This window comes from Trachurus japonicus, chromosome 16 (genome assembly GCF_045865225.1).
Source record: "Trachurus japonicus isolate A0001 chromosome 16, Traja_1.0".
Classification (NCBI taxonomy): domain Eukaryota; kingdom Metazoa; phylum Chordata; class Actinopteri; order Carangiformes; family Carangidae; genus Trachurus; species Trachurus japonicus.
Genome location: NC_140922.1, coordinates 23,149,942 through 23,173,609, shown reverse-complemented (window position 1 = coordinate 23,173,609; position 23,668 = coordinate 23,149,942). Strand labels below are relative to the sequence as shown.

Here is a 23,668-nt window from a genome sequence, read left to right as displayed (position 1 = left end):
GAAGAAGACTTGATAGATAACTTTTTCACTACCTTAAAGGCTCAGTAACTTTTCTAACAATATAACTCGAAGGTTAACAAATATTTTTGTGATACTTTAAAGTTTCAAAGGGAAAACTCATAACACAACATTATAGATGAAAGCATTGTATTTGAGTGTGATGCTTGCAAAAAATATGACTGGAAAGTAATGGAAATTTTAATAACATATTAATGACTTAGATTTATTCATTAAAACATGTATCAGAGAGGAGTGACGTTTAAAGACAGATTGTAACCATTAAATAGTTTAAACAGCTGTCCAAAAACAGTTATTAAAGGGTTTTTATGACTTGTTAGTAATGTGTTAGTTTTGGTTGAAGTACTATTATGACAAAAAGCATGTCTGCTGAATTGATTCCACTTACTGTATTTGGACCTGTAACCCTCTGGTTACTTTCTATCTAAAATTAGCTGTTACGCAGATACAGAGTCATTATCTATTCTGGTAAGCGTTTGCTCATCTTTCTGTCTCTCTTTTTCTTCCTCTCATTCCCTCTCTGCCCCTCTCTCTCTCTCCACCCTCCGCCCTCTGCGCTCCTCCAAGAACGTTTGCTCATCTCTCCGGAGACCCACCTGATGCTTCTGACAGAAGGTGAACAAAAGAGAAGAGACACGTTGTACTCTCAAGAATGTCGTCTTCACCTTGCCATACCGCATTTTAGTCACACATGAGTGAACACACACACACACACACACACACACACACACACACACACACACACACACACACACACACACACACACACACACACACACACACACACACACTGGCATTCCTCTGACTTGCTTGATCCTCTAAACCTTCACCTTGACATCCACCCAAACCACTATATGACTGAACTTTTGATCTGTTGTGCTGAATTCAAACCGCGACAAGTGGTTGAACAAATTTACATACTCACAAAGAATCACAAAACAGCCTCAACTCCCCAACTGGAAAAATAATTAGATCATGTTGTACATGCACTAAAATACACACCACATAACACACACACACACACACACACACACACAGACACACACACACACACACACACACACACACACACACACACACACACACACACACACACACACGTCTTACCTTTGAGAACACTATAACTTTTTTTTGTCTTGCATCAGCCAAACCATGTAATCTATGAGGAAGTGATTCAAACTGTCTGAATATGAAGAATTTATAAGATGAAGCACTCTTGATTTAAAAGCTTTGTGTGATTTAAAAGCTTCATGTGTGAGTCGCCCTGTTTTAAACATTCATCTCTCTACAATTATACCTGATTTAGTGTTCTAACACTATAACACTGTGTGACCCATAATGGACTTTTTTTTATTTTATTGATGCAGCGTAACAAGAGATATTATCTTTTCTCCGTCCACACATTTTTCTCCCTTGTCGAAAATGTGTTGCCTACATTTCCCACAAAGCAACTCAGCTGCTGAAAGTTAGGTCAGAGATTCATATACATGTATGTAACGCCAGAAGCAGCTAATGAAGCAGAGCTCAGGAGTGGGCTACATATGTTTAGTGAATGGACCCAGGTTTCTTTTTCTTTTTCTTTCAAAACTGTCATCTTCAGGTCCAACCACTGCTGCCTAAAGTGATGCCAAAAAAATATTTATGTAACTTCTTTCACAAAACCAAGATCCTAGGAGCCAACTTTGAAAACGTTGCCAGAGGGATATTTCATCTAAATTCTTTGAACAGCGTTATTGTGTAATGAATTCTTTTTTTTTTTTGCTTTGACTTTTTCTAGAGCTGCTGTTACCCGCTGCTGTCATGCATGTCCTTAGGCAGATACAACTCTGCACTGACTGATCACTGTTTGCCCAAAAGTCATCGCCCATTCAAATGTTTTTTTTTTTTCAATCAGAATATTGAATCCATCTTTGTGGCAGCTCAGTGGAATCTGAGAACAATTTCATTGCACAACACCTTGGTTTGCTTCCACGGCATAACCCAGCCAAAGTAAGGAAAGGTTAACACTGGCAGTGTCCCACACACCGCTGAGTCTGATTGTAGAGTTATTACAGGCCGTCTATCTCCACGATAGACAACGCTCTAAGACGGGCTTCACAGAGCCGTTTCAGAGCCAGCAGTGTTTGTAAGAAGCTGCCAAATCCAGTTTGAGGATTTCAGATCAGATTAACAGACATCCTACTGCAGCCTCCAAGGGAAACAAAACGCTGCTGTGATGAGGTGACACTTCCAGTCCCTCAATGCCAGGCCAAAGAAAACAGTGGAGTGGAGGAAGAGATACAGGGGAGAGACAGGTAGCAAGGAAGGCAGGTAAGGATGAAGGATGTGCAGGGTGGGTCACTTGACCAAAGAACTGTAACAGTTTTATGCATGTGACTCTAAATGCTTCACATTAATACACCTGGCTTAATCAATTATAAACTGAATTTAACTGAACAACTGTAAAAGTTACTGAACTACTATGAAAAGAGTTATGTATTCATGGAGAGCGAGGCATCTGAATGAACAAACAAATTCCATTTAAAGGTTAAAAGTGCTTCAACATGCTTAAGTAAAATCCTCATGAGAAATTTTATTTTTTATGTATATAAATAATTCAATTTTGCAATGAAAAAGCAGGTTTTTGGACATCTGATAGAGCTAAAGTTACTCTAATGTAGCCTACCTCTAATGTGACATTATAAATTCCTAAAATATCACTGAGGCCAACATGATATTTGCTTCATATTTCATCTGAGGCAAACCTTTCACCTGCTCTTTTTCCTGCCCCCATATAATAGTTAGATCCGGGGGGGGGGTTCAGTGGCTTCTACCACAGACTCATCCTTGCTGGCCACTGCATAGCTCCACTCAGGTAAAACACTTTCCTGAGGACGGAGCCCCTCTGTGCTGTGCTGTTCTGTTCTTGTCTTAGCTGTTCAGAGTGGACAATCTTTCACTTTTCCCAGACAGATTTATTCAGACACCACAAGGATTCAAGCCAAGAACCTTCTACCTTTAAGTGGTCTCCTCACCTTTTGGCTACCGTTACCTTTCACCATTTCTGGATTCAGCTAGAAAAGTTTGGAAAAATGTAGAAATGCAGCAGCCCCCAGCACATGCTACGTATAAGTGGTGTCAAGGGTTTAAATCAGACTAAAGATGGCTTTGCTGGATTTCATCCCCCGATCTTCCCTCATCTTTCCTTTTATTTTCCACTGTATACTTTCTTGAAAGTCAGATATGCCATAAAAAATAATTGTTATAATGAATGTTTTAACTTTGGCTAAAACCTGGCCCTCTAGGCCTTCTATCCAGACTTTGTGGTTTACTGATGCTAAGCAGCTCTTGGCATGAGTGCACCTTTGCGATTAGTGCCCCTTTAAACACTTATAATTCACAGCCTATGAAAATATTATCAGAGAGGGCCAGCTCTCTGCCTGAGGGGGTCAGGAGGTTGTTTTAATGGTACCATGGGCTCAGTGTGTTGAACTGTTCAAGCTCACAGCATTAGGGTTGTCTTAAATCACTTGCAGTGGGTTGAGAATGTGAGGAAAAACTCTATGAGATATAATCATATGTGTATGGAGTAATGTAAACGTGAAAATTAGGCATAATGCTCGAGCTATTAAAACCCTGACATAACTGGAACATGTGGAAATTATTTTAAAAGTCTGAATTATAATGACAAATGGTTTGTTTTTTCAGTGTTGTGTATGAAGGAAAGCCTGAACTCTCATATGATCACATCCGCACACACACACACACACACACACACACACACATACACACACACCCACCCACACACCTCTGCTCAGACCTAAATTTCCTGTTAAGTTGTGGTAGGAGGTGTATATGAAAGATTTGTCATTTGGCTAGAGGCTCATTTCAGCTGACAGTTTATATAAGGAAGTTTAAATATCAATAAATACTTTGTTCTGCTACACAGGTGTTTTCCGTCTTGAAGATATGATCCATGGTGTGTAGAGAAAAGAAATAATGAAAAATATCCAAGAAAGGTCGACTTTGTGACGGCAGAGAGGGCTGCAGCTACGACATGATCTAAGTTCTGCAAATATCATTTCGCTTAGGCCTAATCTCCGATCATGCCTGATCAGTCACTGGATCATATAACATCTATAATAGTGGCCTTGCTATTGAATGGTTTATGTGCAATCTGTGATGGTTTGTGTTTTGCTATTTATTGCATTGTGAGTTTTTGAGAGAGTAAGATTTAAAAAACAAAACAAAACAAACAGCCTACAGTATGTGATGCAGAGCTCACTGCAACATTAAGCATGATTTAGCTTTCAGAGTAGACCTGCTTTTAACATATTAATCTTTTTTTTTCTTTTTCTCTATTTCTATTTCCATATTAAGTCTAATTGTAGGTAGTTCCAATATTTCCTAAACCATGTTTGTCATGGAAGATGCAGAATCTACATTAGCATAACAGTGTACAAAAGATAAATTTCTTTTCTTATTTATTTTCTCTATGATTAATTTTCAGATGGCACAGACCACAGTTACTGTAAAATTTAATTCATCTAAAAAAAAATGAAGGGCAGGAAAACTAACCCACCAGCTCATCCATTGCTTCACTTTAAAGTCAAGATCGCCCCCTGGTGCACAAAGAAGAAACAACATGGCTATAAAACTAAAACCTATACTCAGTGCCAGTAGTGATGTCAGTCGGACATGTCATTGTTTGTGACTTAAAAAATACTATATAGCCTACCATTGCTATCATATACTCAGGCTGTCTGTTCAGTATCTTATGGTTGCTTTGAACTTTAATTTGTACAAAGCTGCTCCACTCTTCTTTGTGTCTTACCTGGTGACACCTGTGACACCATTTGAAACATCAGTACCAGTGCTTATACAGGCGGTGACAAGTCCATCAAGTCCAATTCTTACTAAACCACATTCCCCAGCTGTTCCTGTCCTGGTCCACACTTCTCTGCACTGTTTGTTGTGTCCTTGTCCCTTTCACCTCCCTCACCTTGTACCGAGCTGGATCGTATTACAGCAGGGCTGCTGTGGAGCGGTGAGACCCACTAGGGTCAGATCACACATAATGATAGGTTCAACATTTACTGCTTTCGCAACAACTTGCTGTGTGTTTTTTTTTTCCAGTCTGAGCACTCGCCATTATTTTTCGTGGATAAAATAAAGTGTTTCCACTGCAGTGAGTCCCACAAACGCATTAGTTCCACTCTGAAAACAAACATAAATCTTCCACAAAAAAATCTTAAAACCTCATTCACTCTGTGTGTAATTCCAAACAACAGATGGGATAAATTGGAGGAAAGATCAACATTAAGTGGGAAAGTATGGGCCACCGTTTGCTATAATAACACTTTCAGTGCATTGATTCTCTAAACTGCTTGAAAACCTGTCCTCTGACAGTTATTCCTCTACATGGAGCACTGTTTATAACACATTGGTCCAAAACCTCCAATAGCTATGTGTTCAATAGAGTATAAGGCACAGAAAATAAATAAAATAATAAAAAACACAAAACTTTAGTACCTGTTCTAGAAAGAAAAATATACATTATTTTATAGAAATCTAAAAACAAGGAAGACTGGCATTTGTCGTGTGGTGGTTTTGTCCAGGAGATGGAGCCATAGTTCAACTTCTGCTCCTTGGTGGTGCTGCTAGGTTTGAATCACAAAAACTAGCCCACTACATCCCATGATGAACTGTATCCATGAAAAATAAAAACACAAATAATATCCAGTATCCAGCATGGACACATTTTACACTATGAGAACATGATCATATTTTCTGAAGGAATTTTGGTGTTGTGACTTAAAATGCTTAGATAAATCTGTTAAGTAGACCTAGTTGTGGATTGGTTATAAGCATAAGCGATAAATAGATAGATAGATAGATAGCTAGATAGATAGATAGATAGATAGATAGATAGATAGATAGATAGATAGATAGATAGATAGATAGATAGATAGATAGATAGATAGATAGATAGATAGATAGAGGGCGCTATTCGTCGCTAATGAGTCACACTTAGGTCTGTCTGTGGTCTGAATCCTATGAAGGATGCTTTATTATAGATGTCCGAAATGTAATATAACATGGCCTAAATAATAATAAAAAAAAGAGAGTAGGCCTAATAACGCCTAGCCTAGGCTACATAAAACCAAAACAGGGACGGCTTAGTGAACATGGTCCGCTACAATGCGGAAATCAAACCCCATTCAGAGATGATGACGAAATACGAGAGGGAAGTGTAAAAATCATGTTGGTCAACGTTTCCCTCCCAGTTGTGCTGCACTACAGGGATTTCCCATGTTACTCTCTAGTGGAGGCTACGCATCCTCCCTCACGTAGGCTCTTCTCGGTCTGACACGTGCTGTGACATAAGGAGAGGAGAGGATGAAACACATAAGATGTAAAGAACAGGAAATTATTCTATAGATCAAAGGTGTGCATGAGCAATTGAAATAGCCTATTATAACTTTTTTTTTTTCATCATTATTCTGTCATCATGTCGCTGCCTATTTTATAGGCTATGCTACTGTTAGGCTACATCCTAACAACACATCGTGCTTGCAGCAGAACAGCCTGTCTCCATAGGGACGTGACTTGTTAGATTCATGGCTTCTTACATAACAGTGCTGCATCCAACCATCCATCCATACATAGGCTACATGTAACCCCCACCCCCCACTACACACACACACACACACACACACACACACACACTGCATCCATAGGCGACCCAGTCTGCAGTCCGGTGCAGACCAATGCACAATAGGAGCCCGGTAATAAACATTTGCGTGTGTGTAGATACGAACCTACTACTTTACATGAACTCTGACTAGCCTACATCTTTTACTGTGGCATTAAGCTATAGGCTATACATTCACCCCGTGTTTCATCATCACACCCACGTGTCCAGCTGTGTCCGTGAAGGAAATGGGACAAAATGCTTCATCATTCCCCATCATTTCCACGTGGCATCGTGCCAGTGTCACTCTCAGCGTGTCTCCTCTGACCCCTCTGTTTCCGACTTCCTGTCTTTATCTCTTAAAAAAACATCACCTACCATCACAGAAACAACCCTAATGTGTGTAGTATGGGTCGGTTTTGTGAATAAGACGTTAACCGGACTAATTGTTTCATCCCTTTAGTTACTATGGCAGCCCGGTTAGTGACCGTGACCAGTCCCTCGTTCCGAATGGATCCTGGCGGCTGAGGATGACGTGACGTCACGTCGCTAGGGCGACCAGGCTCCCCGAGGCACGTGTCCGCTATAAAAACGGGAGGTGGCTGTGAAGACTGCGCACACAGACTCCTGAAGCATCAGCCGTGAGGTAAGCTGCTCCACAGATTTATCCTCCAGAGGGTCAGAGACTCCTGAAACGAGACCAGACCACACGATTATATTAATAATAGCCTCAATTATTCTAAAAAATAGCAGTACAACGGAGCCTTCATTTCAGCTTCAGCTCCAGCGCTAGCTTAACTCTACTCGCCAGCTCGGTTATCTACGTCAGCTAATGAAATTTAAAATTACCTTATTCATCTTTACCACTCAAATATGTTGAATATTTTTTTAATGAGTCCAGCTTCACTTGAGCAGAAGCCGACATGCGGAAGCAAAGCGGCCACCCTGCATCCTGCATGGTGCATTTCTTGTTGGCTTAACTTAGCTACGGGCTCTGTTTTAATCGGCTACGTATCCGTTTAAAGTTAGTAAAGCAAAGTAAAGCCCAGGGATCATTAAGCGGTAGGATAATGAAGCCACTGCGGTCTCATTCCGGGGGATACAAGCTGTACGGATACAGGAAGAGACGGGCCAGGATGGGGAGGGGATGCCACCATGGCCTTGCAGTTGAAAGAGAGGCTCCTTGTTGTGTAATAGTCTCTGCTTGCATCATTTCTACCAACCAAACGCTGCAAACTCCCTTATGTAGTAACCGTAACCCACCAATGAATGGCGCCTTATAGTAAAGAAAAAGTGCGTATTTTAATAATGGCGACCCATTCATTATGCATAAGTCATTCATGCGAAGCTAAACCGTCCTACACAGCGGGTAACGTGACATTGGCAGGCAGCTCCCGATGCTGCATCTTTGCGGAAGTGGATTAGGCTCCACGTTACGTAACCTAATACAAAAATATATAGTAGCTGCGCGCGTTCACTGCGACCCATCACTTAAAAATATCCTCTGTATGTAGAAGCTTTAATGTGAATGCGTGTGATAGATAGGCTACAGCCGCTGCAGCTGGTGCGCTGAGCCGTAGTGAAGCTGGTGTACGAGGTGCAGGAGTGTACGTGAATGGAGGTGAAGCTACGTGCCTCCCCTCGTCTTCATCATGAAGTCTGTCGTCGTTGCGCCATTAGACCAGATGAGTCGTAGGCCAGGCCTACTCTCGCAATGACGGGAAGCAGAGGGCATGAATGGTGATGTAAGAAACGGAACAAATTAATGAACTACCTCGGTTTTATTTCACGTCGAAGATGAAAAGAAAGGGGAGGGAGTTGAAAACCTGTGATGTCTATGTAGGACAGGGAGGCTGCGTGGAGGCGCGTGATTCTGCCGCAGTTTGATCTACAGTCGACAGACCTGTTGATGCGGTGTACAAAGAAGACACGACCACAGCTCATCTATGAGTTATTTAGCCAATCAGCTATACGATATTTAAGCACAATACGGATCCATTAGGAAATTGCGTAGCCTTTTTTTTTTTGCTTCTTTTTTTTTTTTTTAATCTTGCAAAATCAAACCGGAAAAGCCTGGAAACCACACTGCAACTACTGAAATGTTCACTTGTGACAGTAGTACATGAACAGATCGATAAGGTGAATCATTAATTGCTTGCTCATTTTATGTAGGTGTGGTATGATGCAGAGATGTCTGGCCTTGCCTCACTGGTTGAAGGTCATCACTCCAGCTGAGGACATAGCAGGCCCACAGCTGCTGTAGTGATGCTGAGCAGCTCCTAATCTTTATTCTGAAACCTCTCAACTTAAAAATGAACAAGCAAGCACTACTGGACCTGGGGAATGATGTGCACTCACTCCTTACAGCTCAGGTTCTAGATAATAGAGGGTTATTAATAACAGGCCCCCGAGCACTGTAGTCAAACATCTGTGCTCTGCCTGGATTTTATGGCCCTGTGATCACAGTTGGGGAGGAAATTATCAGTCATGTGACATGCATCAACAGATAATAGTTTTGCAGTGTTTTCAATAAACATTCTCTGGGTGGTTTGTCCTCAACACAGAAATTGATTTAAGGATAATAGGGCGTTTCTTTTCTAACAGAGTATAGTCACTGTGGATGGATATTATTATTATTGTGATGAATTTCAAAATTAAAATAAATTTTGTGATTTCTGAGTCATTTTCTGCACTATTTTCATTTATCAATGAAAAACCAATGTGGCATAGGCCAAAACTATGTCTATTGTATGACAAATCTTTATTTAATTAATATAAATATAAACCTATAGGGATATAGAATCTGTGTTATACACAGCTGTGTCTGCTTGCTTTGACATTCATTTAGCTGTTGTGAGTGACTACTGTAGATCAGGTGTCAGCGAAATGTCTAAAATGTAAATGTCAGTGACAGTGTGGTTTGCTGAGTAAACTGTTAGGCAATGAGATTATCTGGCACACACACACCCACAACACACATGTTATTCCAGGCGAACAAGGACTGCAGCCATGTTCTACTGCCATGTTATTAAGCAGATCATTGTGTCTGTTTGACATGATCATAGATGTGGATGGGACTCTTTGTGGCTTACTGTAAGAGGTATAAACACTATCCTTTTCCTCTATCAGATTAGTGTCTGCATGTTACTTAGTGGACATGTCCTCTCTCTCAGACTGGGCTGCCTGGTTCAAAACCGATACAAATTAGTTTACTGCATCCTGCTGTTAGTTAATAATCACTGCTATTTAGAAGTCGGCCATGTCCTTTTATACATAAACGAACGAGTCATTCATCTCCCTTAAAGTTTTCCACTCATATGTAGTGTGGTTGTTTCCAGGCTAAGTGTCCCTCTCGATCTTTCTTTGCTGCTGACTTATCAACCAGACATTTTGTCCAGGATGTGTGTAAGAGAGAAGGAACTCCAGAGTGACTCAGCACAATGTGCCTAACTGTTGCCAATTTAAGGAAATAGGCTGTGTGCAGGTCTAGGGAGTGACATATACAGGTGGGGCAGAAAATGCCTATCCTTTTTTCTTTATATATTGTGGTCATTTAAAGATACAGATGTTTGCACAGCTGTGATATGAAGGAGGCAGCAGACGCAGCATCTTGATAGCTTGAGAGATGTAAGGGACAGACAGGACCAGTGCCTAAGGAAGGTTATCTGTCATCTGCTCGCTGACACAAGCTCATAGGGCTGTGGGCAGTGTGTGTGTGTGTGTGTCCTAGTGTTTCTGCATTGCCCCTGCAGAGTGGTCACATGTTTATCTCGTATTGAGTTCTCTGCAGTTTGATACAGCAGCACACCTTTAACTAATTCATGATTTTGTGTGTGTGTGTGTACACAAGCCTGTTAGTGTGTATGAACAAGTCTTTAATACACAACAATAGCAACTCCTAATTTTAATCAATTTATAAAAGTGAGTGTGAGTCAGTGTATTTAGTCGGAGGAATACATAAAGCTATCAACACTTAGTAAATTTAGTGGCTGCTCGTCATGTTAATTGTTACTGATTAAAACGTCTAGTAGTAACAGTGGAGCTCTTATCTGTTCCTGTCAGCAGGAGGCCGTGCCTGCTGAGTAGAGCACAGCCTGTGGCGTTGTGTGTGTGCACTGGTGATGTGATGATGTTGGACATTTAACTGACTAGTTTAGGGCAGCAAAGTGACATTGCCTCAGCGATGAGACCATAAAAAGGAGAAGAAGCAGGTACACTGCAAAGGAGGGGAAGAAAGAAGAAAGAGTTATTTAAGCTCTTTGCAGCAGACAGAAAGTTTGACTCATTTGACTTCATTAGTATAGTGCATATGAGCGCATTACTGCCTGTTTGATTTCTTAGATTTAATACAAGCCAAGGCGGGCAAGAAGAGAAAACATTGCCTAATTTGACAGTCTGTCTGGCCTCCAGCCAATCAACCCACTGCAGTGGAAAAACACTGGAGAGAAAGAGGGTGTGACAGGGGAATAGGGAGCTGGAGGACAGCTTGAATAGGCGAGAGACGCTGAACGAAGGGCAGACGAAGGAGGAAGGTTTGGGGCGTGGCATAGTGGGCAGAGTCAGTGAGTTCATTCATTCACTGACACATCTTCAATCCACACACAAACTGAGGCAACTTAAAGGATGAGTAAGAGCCACTCTGTATATTAAATAAGCAGGCCAGTTTAACTTACCATCATGAATTGTGTATATAGTTTTGGTCGGTATGTGAACTGTAATATACAGCTCTGCAGTAGATTATCTTTAAAGCCAGTATAAAAGTTACTGAGCTCTCCAAAGACAAGTACAGTCTGCTCGGTCATGTGTTGGTGCTTGACAGGAGGTGTTGGCAGAGGTGAAACGCTGTGTCACGCTCCTCTCCTCTCCTCTCCTCTCCTCTCCTCTCCTCTCCTCTCCTCTCCTCTCCTCTCCTCTCCTCTCCTCTCCTCTCCTCTCCTCTCCTCTCCTCTCCTCTCCTCTCAAGGCCTTGTCCTGTACCCCCACTGGTGAAACTGTGTTTCTGTGAGGACAATGGCAACTGAGAGGGAGGGCAGAGTTGTGGCAAATGAGGGTGACCGGCGGGACAAAGAGTGGAGGGGACATTCAAATTGGGACATGAATTTTAATGACTTAGTTTGGATGGTGGGGGGAAAGGGGAAGGGGATTTGTAATACTCACACGGCTAAAAAAACAAGTGAGTCAAAGACAGATGAGTGTACAGCATTAAATAGATGTGAGGGGAATTATAAAGATCTACAGGTGGAAGTGGAAAAGACTATAACGTTAAATGAAGAAGTAGCATTAGGATGAATGGATAAAGAGGTGGAGTGAACTGCAACATGTACTGTACTTGTGAACTGACACTGACTAGCTGGTTCTTCCCCTTTTCTCACCAGTCAGGAAAGGAGATGATTGCACCACTCTTTGTCAGCGTGATTGACGGTTACTGAAGGTCGTGCACGGAGTAAAGACTCGATGGACTTGTCTCTCTCAGTCCTGCTCACTGTAAATCAAGTCAATCACAACCGGAAGTAAAGTGCATGATTATTTGAAAGCCCCCTGTTCAGTTGAGACACGACAGAGCTCAGCTCCTGACTGTTAAAGTCAGCGCGACTGAAAGCCTCTTGGTCCGTCGTCTGTCTGGCTCTTTGGGCCTGTCGTTTAACGAGTGTCAGCAGATTGAGAGCTGAAGTTACTTGTACGTAACTTCTCTGCTCCGCTCTGCACAATACCTCCTCTGTGAGCGAGGGAAACGTCTGAGTGTCCCTCACAGAGTATGTGCTGAATACTAGATGAGGGCTGATTGGTCCACAGTCAACGGGGGCAGGACTGTGTGGTAACAAGTGGGAAGAGCTGTTGGCCACCAGGTTGATTTTCCTTTTGTAAACTGGCATTGAGTAGTTTACTTCTCTTTTTTATTTGAAAGCATAAACCTGCCCCATAGTTGAGTCTCTAATACTTGGCTGTCAGGCTTTTTTTTTGAAACATACTCACCTTTGTGCAGATTTTAACTCTGACTCCCATCGCTGGATTTGTGTCCCACCAGATCTTTTATGAGGCTCCACTACTCCTGGTCTCGACCCATTTTACATTTGTCAGTAGAGCAGCCATTTTGTGTTGGAAAATAGAAGACAACTCTTTTATTCAGAGAAAATGGAGAGGTTATACTGTAGTAAGAGTGAGATAAATTAGTAAGAGTGAGACAGGGGGAAGTAGAGTTCAAAGGAGAGGAAAGAGAGGCCATTGCAGGGACCTTGATTCACAATAGGTAACGGTGGGAACCAAATACAAAGGAGAGAAGGGACAGAAACATGAGAGCCTGGTCGTACTGTACGGAGGTCTCTTTCTCTCTCTCTCTCTCTCTCCATTAGTGACCTTGTATTAAGTTAGCAGCAGACCACAAAATGGCTGCTCTGCTTTGAAAGAAAGGCTCTACGATGACTAGATGAAACACATCACAGAGCCAAATAAATACACAACATAAATGACCCTGTAGACATCTGACAGTTGAAACTGTGGGGAACCGTTCAATAAATTGATTTTGACCGGAAACAAACAGTGTTACAGCTCCAGCCAGACAGGACATCATCTATCTATCTGTGCTTATTTAACAAATAATCAAAAAATATTTAATTTAGATTTTCCATGTTCATGTTTGACAGTGTCTGGGAGTGTTCAGAGAGATCATTTTTATCCTAATCTGGTTGCCCCCATAGTCTATTTAAAGTGCTCCCACAATGCATTTCACCAGATTGACAGCCTGTCCTACATGCTCCCCACGGACACACATAGAGAGAGAGAGAGAGACACACACACACACACACACACACACACACACACACACACACTCAACAGATTAGGAGATTACAGTAGTCGAACGACCAACCAGTTTCAAGGACAGTCAGTGTTGCCCTTACTGACTCTACCTGTCACACACACACACACACACACCTTAGCTACTGGCTAGTTGGGTACTAGTAGCTACTAGTGAGTTATATCTGCTCACATGATGAGACAGAAATCTCCACAGAGTTGTCTCATCTTATCTCTGCTACCTGCTAGTGATGATTGGTTCATGCATGATGCTCTATTCCTCCAATGGGAGGAAGAAAGTCACGTGACTTGGTTTAGATTTGTGAAGATATCAAAGAGTTTTCACATGCCTGTTACCATAAACAGACAGAGCACAGCAGAGAAGTAGAGGAAGAGGAGGAGTTAGTGAAGAAAAAGGAAGGAAAATGGAAGTTATTGGTAGAATAGATGGGGGGCAGGAAAAGTGGGAGGGGAGGACAGAGGAGGCGTGGAGATGTGGAGACGAGGAGACGAGAGCTCAGTAAGAAAAGGAGGGGAAAGCAGAGGAGAAAGGAGGTCACATAGTTGAGTCAGGGCCAGGCTTCCTTTCTTTCTTCTCATTCGCCAGACAAGTCTGTGTTTGCTGTGTTATGTAGCTACCACTCTCTCCCTTCCCTCTTATCCCACTGTTTTCTAAACATGTCCCAGCATGAAGCAGCAACACCTCCCTTCTCCTGCAGCAGATGCACATAAAACATATTGTTTGTCAGTCATTTGACGATAAAACCCAAACATCCCGTGTGCAGTAGATTTTGAGTTTCCTGTTTTACCCTCCGACCAGTGGCTCGCTCATGTTTTTATACTAACTTGATCAGTTTCTGCTCGCCAGCACACAGTGGCTACCACTTTGGTGTTTGTTTTCACTCTCGTATGTTAATGCGTCACACTGGCTGTAGACGACTGCTACCAGTGTTTAGACCTCACAGCTGACACTGCAAAAGAAACCTTTCCCACGGCGACTTTTTCGACAATGAGACGGCAGCAGTGTGACGACCAGACCATATGTAACAAGTTAATACAGAAGGAAACAAGAGGTTTATAAGGAGCAGAAGTCTAGGACCTCGAAGGCAGATTAAATATTGTCACAATACATCGAGGCAACAAATACCAACACACACAAGTTCATTGTATGTTGCCAGCAACTTGACTCACTTGCCACCTCCCGGTGCCATGGCAACAGTTTGTCTCTGTCCACGCACTCCCGTCCCGTGTGCTTCTGTCATTGTTGTCAAGCAACCGCAAAAACCAATAACAAATAAGTAGAAATTTGCTGTTACATAGTGAACTGCAGCGATGTGTCTGACATTATTTTGTTTTGTTTTTTGTCTTCCAGCTACAGTAACTCCACACCCCCTAAGCAGCAGCCATGTCAGACCTCTGTGTTGGAATCAATGGGTGAGTTGGAAACGTCCAAACATTTTATAAACAGGGTGGTTTTGATTGAGTTTTCCCTCAGCTGCTATTATTAATGCAGTATCAGATAGCAGAGCCTTCTCTGTGGTGACACTATGGAACAGCCGACCTCTGTCTGCAGATTAGGATTGCACAAACGCTTAAGCACTTTAAGTCTCTATTAAAAACTCATCTCTTTTCTTTCTGCATTTTACTTAATTGTCTTCACTTTGGTTTTATTGTTTTATTGCATGTTTTACTGTACATTACCTGTATCCCATTTAGTTTTATTGTGCAGCACTTTGGACAACTTGGGTTTTAAATGTGCTATATAAATGAATATGTATTGTATTGTATTGTATGTATATTAATCTTTGTCTCTCTGTGTCTCTGTGCAGATTCGGCCGTATTGGCCGTCTGGTCCTGAGGGCTTGCCTTCAGAAGGGCATCAAGGTTGTCGCCGTCAACGACCCCTTCATTGACCTGCAGTACATGGTGAGAAAAGTTTCACGCACATACAAATTATTCAAAACGTATACAAATCCAGTGGAGCACCTGACGAACACTACAGCCGAGACACACTTACATGTCAAGGTGTCACAACATTTTATTAACGGCTTAACTGAGTTTTATTCTCTGGAATCTGATTTCTTCCTTTTATTTTACTTTAACACTGCCGTTAACTCCCAAAATCATCCAAGAAACTCAAAACTGGCTGTTTTGTGTTAAAATGAGGCATTAAGAAGGAAAAATCAATGAACATTTTTGTGATGACACAACCAGACATCCCCTCACTGTCCCTCACACTAATAACCCCATCATTTACCTATTGCCACTTAGGTCTACATGTTCAAGTATGACTCCACCCACGGCCGTTACCATGGTGAGGTCTCCCAGGAGGATGGCAAGCTCATCGTCGACGGCAACGCCATCTCTGTCTTCCAGTGGTAAGTAAAGATGATGATTGATGGTCGGTGGAAGTCTCTGCGCCGCAGTGTGGCCAACTGAGTGACATCAGGTCACAGAGTCCCATTTTGATTTTCTCTGTAATTGAAAAGTTCAATTTGAATTATTACACACGTTATTTTCCATTTTAAAGGGGAGGCACCTCGTTCCATTTTGTTTTTAATATCCTGAGTGGATTCCTGGCAGTGGAACAAGGTTGTCTGCTGCCTCGGGGGGTTCACTCCTGTAGCCAACCCCCCACCCTTTGTACAGGCTGTTGTTTTAGCCCATTGAGTAATGGACTCGTGTCTGCAAAAGGCAAAACCAACAAACAGCCAGTTATAGAAGAGACATTCCTGTTCCATACAGTAGATCCTCTTATGTCAGGTTTAGCTCCTTATACCTCCTTTTATTTTTATCATGCTCTCCACCTTTATATCCCAATATGGTAAATTTCATTACTTGCACCAAATTATCCAAAGAGGTCCTGCACACTAATTTAAAAAGGATTTACTGAACTTAAATTACTGTTCTAGCAAGATTAGCCCCCCTCCACCAACCCTCACTTGTCTTGCTCTATATTTAACAATCCACTTTTGTTCTGTATGTCTTTTCCAACTTTTATTTTGGTATCATTAGTTCTAGTTTTTTAACAGTAATCATTTTGTTTTACACAAACTGTCCTTTTTCTTTAATCTAGCATGAAGCCCGCAGAGATCCCCTGGGGCAATGCTGGAGCCAAGTACGTTGTCGAGTCCACTGGAGTCTTCCTCAGCGTGGAGAAGGCCTCTGTATGTATATGCACACAGAAACACTTGTGTACACACACACACACACACACACAAAACCACCAGATGGTCCAGTTTCTAACCTGCACTCTCTCTGTTTGCCAATCACAGTCTCACCTCCAGGGTGGAGCTCAGCGTGTGGTTGTGTCTGCTCCCTCACCTGATGCTCCAATGTTTGTCATGGGAGTCAACGAGGACAAATACGACCCCTCCTCCATGACCATCGTCAGGTAACATCCCCTTAGTCTTAAACACTGTAGATATATACAGTATAGTATAAACACATGCAAACGTGTTTCAGCAGCTTCACCCGAACTCTTATGTAATTACAAGGCTCAGGCAGAGAAAATCAATTTTGATGTTTAGTAAACCAAATATAGTCTGGATGTTATTGACCTTGTCTGCCCATCTGTCTGTTGGTAGTAATGCCTCCTGCACCACCAACTGCCTGGCCCCCCTGGCCAAAGTCATCCACGATAACTTTGGCATCGAGGAGGCTCTTATGGTAAGTCAGAGTGAATGTGATTTTTCATGAACATTCACCCTGTATGCAAGAGACCAAAAAGGATTTAATGTTATTAATGTGTGTTATATGTCATTCTCTTCTGTAGACCACAGTCCATGCATACACAGCCACCCAGAAGACAGTGGATGGTCCCAGCGCTAAGGCCTGGCGTGATGGCCGCGGTGCCCACCAGAACATCATTCCAGCCTCCACCGGCGCCGCCAAGGCAGTGGGCAAAGTCATCCCCGAGCTCAACGGGTAAGGACCAACACATTTTGTCATCAGCCTGATGATCGCCAGTGACACCTCTGAAGTCAAGAAAGACTGTATAAATGCGTCTCTTTTGTCTTCTCTCTCTGTAGTAAGCTGACAGGCATGGCCTTCAGGGTGCCAGTGGCTGACGTGTCAGTTGTTGACCTGACATGCCGTCTCTCCAAGCCTGGATCTTACGCTGAGATCAAGGAAGCCGTCAAGAAGGCCTCACACGGGCCCATGAAGGGAGTGCTTGGCTACACCGAGGACCAGGTAAGACTCAGAGTTCATTCTTTATGAGGGCTACCAGTCATTCAGCATGATTTGATGAAGTGATTTACTTAATTTACTGTATGTATTGCTGTATCATATACTGTATTGCTATACACTATCTTACCTGGGGTCTGTTTTACCTTTGAAAGGTGGTGTCCTCCGACTTCATTGGTGACACCCACTCCTCCATCTTCGATGCCGGCGCTGGCATCTCCCTCAACGACAACTTCGTCAAGCTCATTTCCTGGTTAGTTTTTCAAATTCTACGACCTCTCCCACATGTAGTATAAAGTAAAAGTTTAAAAACGGATCAATTAATGTCACTCTCTTATGCTCTCTGTCTCTATTTCTCTCTCTACTCTTATTTCTTCAGGTATGACAACGAGTTCGGCTACAGCCACCGTGTTGCTGACCTGCTGCTGTACATGCACACCAAGGAGTAGATACTTCCTGTTCAGAAAGGAAGTCAGGAAAGGGACCACCCCAACCATCCGCCCCACCCCTCTCTTCTCTTTTACACACAAGCCCCACCCATAGCCAAGTCATAGCATCACGGCCCTTAGCTCTACTACAGAATATGTAGGAAGCGGCATCAGTGCGTTTGAGTGTTCTGTTTTTTTTCCTTTTAATGACGAGACGATTGGTCGGTGACAGTATTTGTGTCCGTGTGCCCCCTCTCCACCTCCCACTGCCACTTTAGATGTGTCGTTATGGCTCAGTACTATGGTAACTACTGTATCCATCTTCTTGTTGGTGTGTTTTAAAGGCTTAATCACCAGTGGAAGGAGGAAGCTGAGAGGCAGAGCTACTGTAACTCCGCTTAAGAGTAATGAGACAAAGAAATAAAACTTTAAAAACCCAAACATGTCCAAGTTTCATTACTGTTTCTGTTGAGCCCTGACACTGATGAAATTAAGAAAATGGTTGTCAAACCAATGAAAAATGTCACTACAGGCATAATGGTCTTTTCCCCTGACTCTCTCTTTATCTCTATTTCTCTGTTCCTCCTAACCCAACCATTCGAGGCAGATGGCTGCCAACCATAAATAATATTATCAAGAGAAGATGTAGATAACCTCTTTTCTTTAAATAAAAATGCATTAAGATAACGTATGTTATCTTAAAATGGTAATATGTTATGAAGTCCATATAAATGTGTAGTTCAGTTGTATGTAAGGGCATTGTGATAGCCAAGGACACAGGAAGCTGAATAGTCAGGACATAAAAGTGAAATTGAGGAAGCAGACATGTATTAGATGGATTATATTGATGGATCGTGTCTCAAATCTCCATATTCTCTTTTCAGTTCTCTATAGCAAATTGTTCTGTCATGATCCTGTAATGAGACTGTGTCCTGTTCTTAAAGTAAGAAATGGATAATTGGAGAACATAAAATGATATATATGATAAGGAAATGTTGAGTCAAACTGCTCATTGTTTGACAGCTAGTTATGTGACAGCTTTAGCTTGCACATAAAAATAGGCTTTTGATACATTGTTTCAAATCAAATTATCCAACATCAGCATTATTTACACTGACACATCGGTAATAATAATCCCATGTATAATAGTATTAGAGCCACAGCTTTGGTGAGACTTCATCTGAATGCAGGCTGTGTCTCACCATAAAGGAAATGTTTCATCAGCCCCAATTCCTCTCTTGAAACAGGAACTTATGAAAGGAGCTATCAGTTTTGTTACAGTGCCACCTACTGTTTTATTTAACATACTGCAGTAGGAACAGTTCCACCATCCTTCACCTCCGAAAGTCAGGGCTTTTTGGAGGTGTTGTTTACAGTACGTAACTATCAAAGTTGGTATACAAATGTTACCCTCATAAGTCATAGCTACACACATAGATGATTATGTGCCATGGTTTTTGTCTGATTTGTTGTCCCTTTTTGTCTCTTTTTTTTATTAAACAAAACATTGTTTATACACACACACATATAAAAAGATGTTGTTGGACTCATATCCTCTGTAAGTCAGTTTATTGTAAATGGCTAAAAAATAAAGCTCACTGCTGTCTGCAGAGATGCATACTGTTTGAATGCATAATATGTCTGAACTCTGAACTGAAATAAGAGTAAGAATCAGAATCAGCATCTCTTGACCATGAAGATCCAGAGATTCAAATCTAGTCATTTGCCTGAAGTCTGATTCCCTCACCCAAGCACAGAGGCTGAACAGTTTTAAATGTAAAGGATTTGAATCTTTCAGAAGAAAAGGAACACATTTTTCCTCGCTCAGATCTGGTCAAACAGTGGTTTTCAACACATGAAAGGATACTGGTGGAATATCTCCCTCCCTACTCCCCATTCCTAAATCCAATAGAGGTGTTTTTCTCTGCCTGAAGGTGTGTGAATACTGTCCATGCTGCATTACAAGTGATATATTCGCTGTGATGTAGATGAATGTGGCCAGACGGACAGGAATGTCTAGATGTGCAGGAATGATTTATAGTACTCTCTACTGTATGCTCAGTTACAATATGGACTGTAATATGTTTTACAGTTGTGCACAGCTCTACCATCAGGGTGTTTCTTAGGTTTGTTGTAAATACGTGACTGTAGTGTATTTTTCTTTTGCACAATGCTGTGAACGAATTAGAATTGCAAGGAGCATGCGGTAAAAATGTCAAGCATACAAATTCAGTGTCTTGTACTCAGTTACCCCACTAAATACAGTAATATGTAACTTTACAAATGTTTTCAAATGACTGTACAAGTAGCGTACAGGTAGCGTCACCAAGACTGACTTCTTTTTTTTTTTTGCATTGGAAACCACTTAGAGAGTAAACTGTCATCATGAAAACAAGACAGAGATATTTGACTATCTTGTTCATTAACCATGGTGTCAGGACTTATCATTTTGATGACACTGACTGTTTCATTGACATGAATTCTTGTTTTTGAGGAATGAACAATCCATTTTGAGCAAATGACACGATTTTGCGGGTTATCAACTAGGTTTTGCAGTTTGTACTAATTGTTCTCAGAAATGCACTAATGTTAATAGTAATGTGAGAAATGCACCAAAGCCACTGAGAAAAACTATAACTATCAAAGTTGTACAAATTTTACCCTAACTACACACATGGATGATTATGTGCCATGATTTTTGTCTGATTTTTCGTCTCTTTTTTGTTTAACAAAACAATGGTTGAACCAAAGATGTGATTGAACATCAGGTTCTATTTAGGACTCATATCCCTCCGTAAATCAGTTTATTGTATCTAGAGTTTAAAGGGGCTAAAAGGTAAATAAATAAAGATCTCCGCTGTCTTCAGGTCAGACTCCTTTTACCTATTTTGTTTTTTTTGCCTAGAGATGCATACTGTTTGAATGCATAATATTATGTCTATCAGAATCAGCATCTCTTGACCAAGAAGATCCAGAGATTCAAATCCAGTGATTTGCCTGAAGTCTGATTTCCCCATTCAAGCACGGAGGCTGAACAGTTTTGAATGGAAAGGATTTGAATCTTTTAGAAGCAAAGGAACACACACACGACTTGGATCAGTTTTGTTTTTATTTGTTTTAAGGAAATGTGCTGACGAAAAGTAAACTGAAGTCAAATCTACTTTCATACTTTTCAGGATGAATACAGCATAACACAGAGATAGATTATGGGCCAATCTAGATTAAAGCCAGTGATATTGGTACTTTTTGATTTGTATGAAAACAATGTGTTGATTATACAGATTTCAGTTGAAGATGGAGCAGAAAAACTAATGAAAAGTGGTCAAACAACAAGAAATAACGTTCTGACGTCTCTAGGTGGAGTAAAGAAAAAAGGGTATGGGAACCTTTTGGAAATGAGTGACATATTCTCTCATCATCCATCCCAAATAAATATACATGTATATAAATGTATATAACACATCCAGTAGCTCAGGGCAGAGCTTCTCAGCCATAGTCACATGTAAAAAAGGGAATTCTTTGAGAACTTGAAGTGGTACAAACAAGCTACAATGCATAAATAGCCTACATAAAGACACAAACAACTGATATGTATGTATGTGGGAAAAAAAGTTAATCTTCAGAAAGTTTAATGATAAGTTTGAGTAACTAATAATTAATGTGATATGGCTATCTTCATGTGGACTGATTACTTCAAGTGAGTAGAGGTGCTACTAGTCAGCTGGGTCTGGTGAGGTGTGTCTAGGTGGGAGTGACCAGGAATACAGTTGTTATAAGAGCAGAGGGACGGCTCCTCGACAGCCACTGACCCCACTAGAAAACAGACTTGACAAACAATAGCAGGCATTGTTGATTTGTTATTAAGACAGGACCAGTTATGGGGAGCGGCCCTAACCTCACACTCTCCTTACTGGTCATTACTGCTCTTTGCTTGGAGGCATCTATCATAAAAAGGTTGATGTACTTGCCATCTCTGAAGAGTAACTGGACTGAAGCTAGATCGTACTGTCAGAGGAACCACATTGACTTAATTACTCAGACAGCGAGCGCTGGGCATTTAGGTAGGTGGTTGGAGAGCGAAAATGTCAGCCATGCGTGGATTGGGTTACATAGGGATCCTCAGAAACACTCAGAGTGGAAGTTTGTAAATATACAGTGAGTATCCTATTAATCTGTATCTTCATTTCAATATAATATTTCAATATTGATATGCATGATATCACTCTTTTTTTTTTTTTAGAACTGGTGTTGGGCTTTCCGAATACGACTGGTCGTCGGACAGCCAGTGGGCTGCTGGACAGCCCAGCCTTCACTGTGCATTTATCGGTGATGATCAAAAGTGGTACAGTGATCAGTGTTCAAGTGAACATGAGGCAATCTGTTCAGAAAGGGACAAAATTGTCTATTACAACAAGGAGAAATCAAGCTGGGGCAATGCGTCTGAGTTTTGTCAGGATAAGGAAGGTAGCCTTGCCACCATCACTGAAAACACAGAATATTTTGGTAGTGGCTGGATTGGACTGTATCAGGCTGGTCTCCATTGGGACTGGATTGATGTGCGATCCGACTACAGAAATTGGGCACCAGGAGAGCCACTCACTGCAGATTGTGGCTCTATAAGTTCTACCACTTACGCGTGGCACTCAAAAAAGTGCTCCCGAAATCTTCGGTTTGTCTGTTCTTCTGACAACCTGGTGTTGGTGAAAGAGAACAAGACATGGGAGGAAGCCCTGGACTACTGCAAGAGCTTCTGTCCCTATCGGTCCTGCAGCGAGCCCTACAGCCTCCTGAGCCTGCCAAACTTGGCTGAGTACAGTTATGCCAGACAGCGTATCTACAAAGCCACGACAGATGAGGTGGGAGGATGAGTGACACATTAGCAAAAGAAATGGTCATTTTACTAAAGACCTCTTGACATAAATCAAGCTACTGATGTTCTCCTCTCTCACAGAGTTTGTAGAGGCCTGCAGAAAGTATTTCTCAACTAAAAATGATTCTAAATCATGAAATTAAATTATTTTCTTTTGGTTTCTTTTGAGATATTAATGACAGGAAATCAAGATGATAATATCAGCTAAATACCAAGCTGTGAACATGTTTCCTCTTGAACCACATTTAAAACTGAGCATCAACTGGTTTGTTGTCACCATTTTAGGGTTAGGGTTTTCTTTTTCAATGTGATGTAATATTTTGTCATAGAAAAGTGGCTTAAATATTGTGAGAGATGAACCTCCTTTGATAATGATTTGCTCTTGAAGCCAACAACCTTATTGTTCTGTGCTTTGCTAAACTGCAGCTGCCACAGCTAAGTAAAGCATCCATAAGATGAATAAGAGTGAGAGCAAGTGACTTCTAACACTTTCCTTCTGTTTGTCAGGTTTGGGTGGGGCTGCGCTTCCTGGGAGGGAGTTGGTGGTGGGAGTCCGAAGACGAAGTGAAGGATGAAGGGATGTTGCCGAAGTGTCCCTCCAAGTTGAATCACTGTGGGGTCCTCTCCAAATATGACACAAACAAGTGGATCACTAGAGACTGCTCAGAGAGAAGAAACTTCATCTGCTATACCGTGTAG

The 23,668-nt window shown here is 41.6% G+C and overlaps 2 protein-coding genes across 2 annotated transcripts; both read left to right on the top strand.

Annotated features, from left to right (window-relative positions):
- Positions 1-7,306: 7,306 nt before the first annotated feature.
- Positions 7,307-18,540, top strand: gapdhs (glyceraldehyde-3-phosphate dehydrogenase, spermatogenic). The gene is made up of 11 exons (XM_085802644.1): positions 7,307-7,337; positions 14,856-14,917; positions 15,313-15,409; positions 15,755-15,861; positions 16,560-16,650; positions 16,759-16,877; positions 17,071-17,152; positions 17,259-17,410; positions 17,515-17,677; positions 17,827-17,924; positions 18,051-18,540. Exons 2-11 carry the CDS (start codon positions 14,889-14,891, stop codon positions 18,118-18,120), a joined length of 1,008 nt encoding a protein of 335 aa, XP_085658770.1. The 5' UTR covers positions 7,307-7,337; positions 14,856-14,888; the 3' UTR covers positions 18,121-18,540.
- A 3,436-nt stretch (positions 18,541-21,976) lies between these two features.
- Positions 21,977-23,668, top strand: LOC146972429 (secretory phospholipase A2 receptor-like). The gene is made up of 3 exons (XM_085802608.1): positions 21,977-22,254; positions 22,340-22,955; positions 23,477-23,668. Exons 1-3 carry the CDS (start codon positions 21,977-21,979, stop codon positions 23,666-23,668), a joined length of 1,086 nt encoding a protein of 361 aa, XP_085658734.1.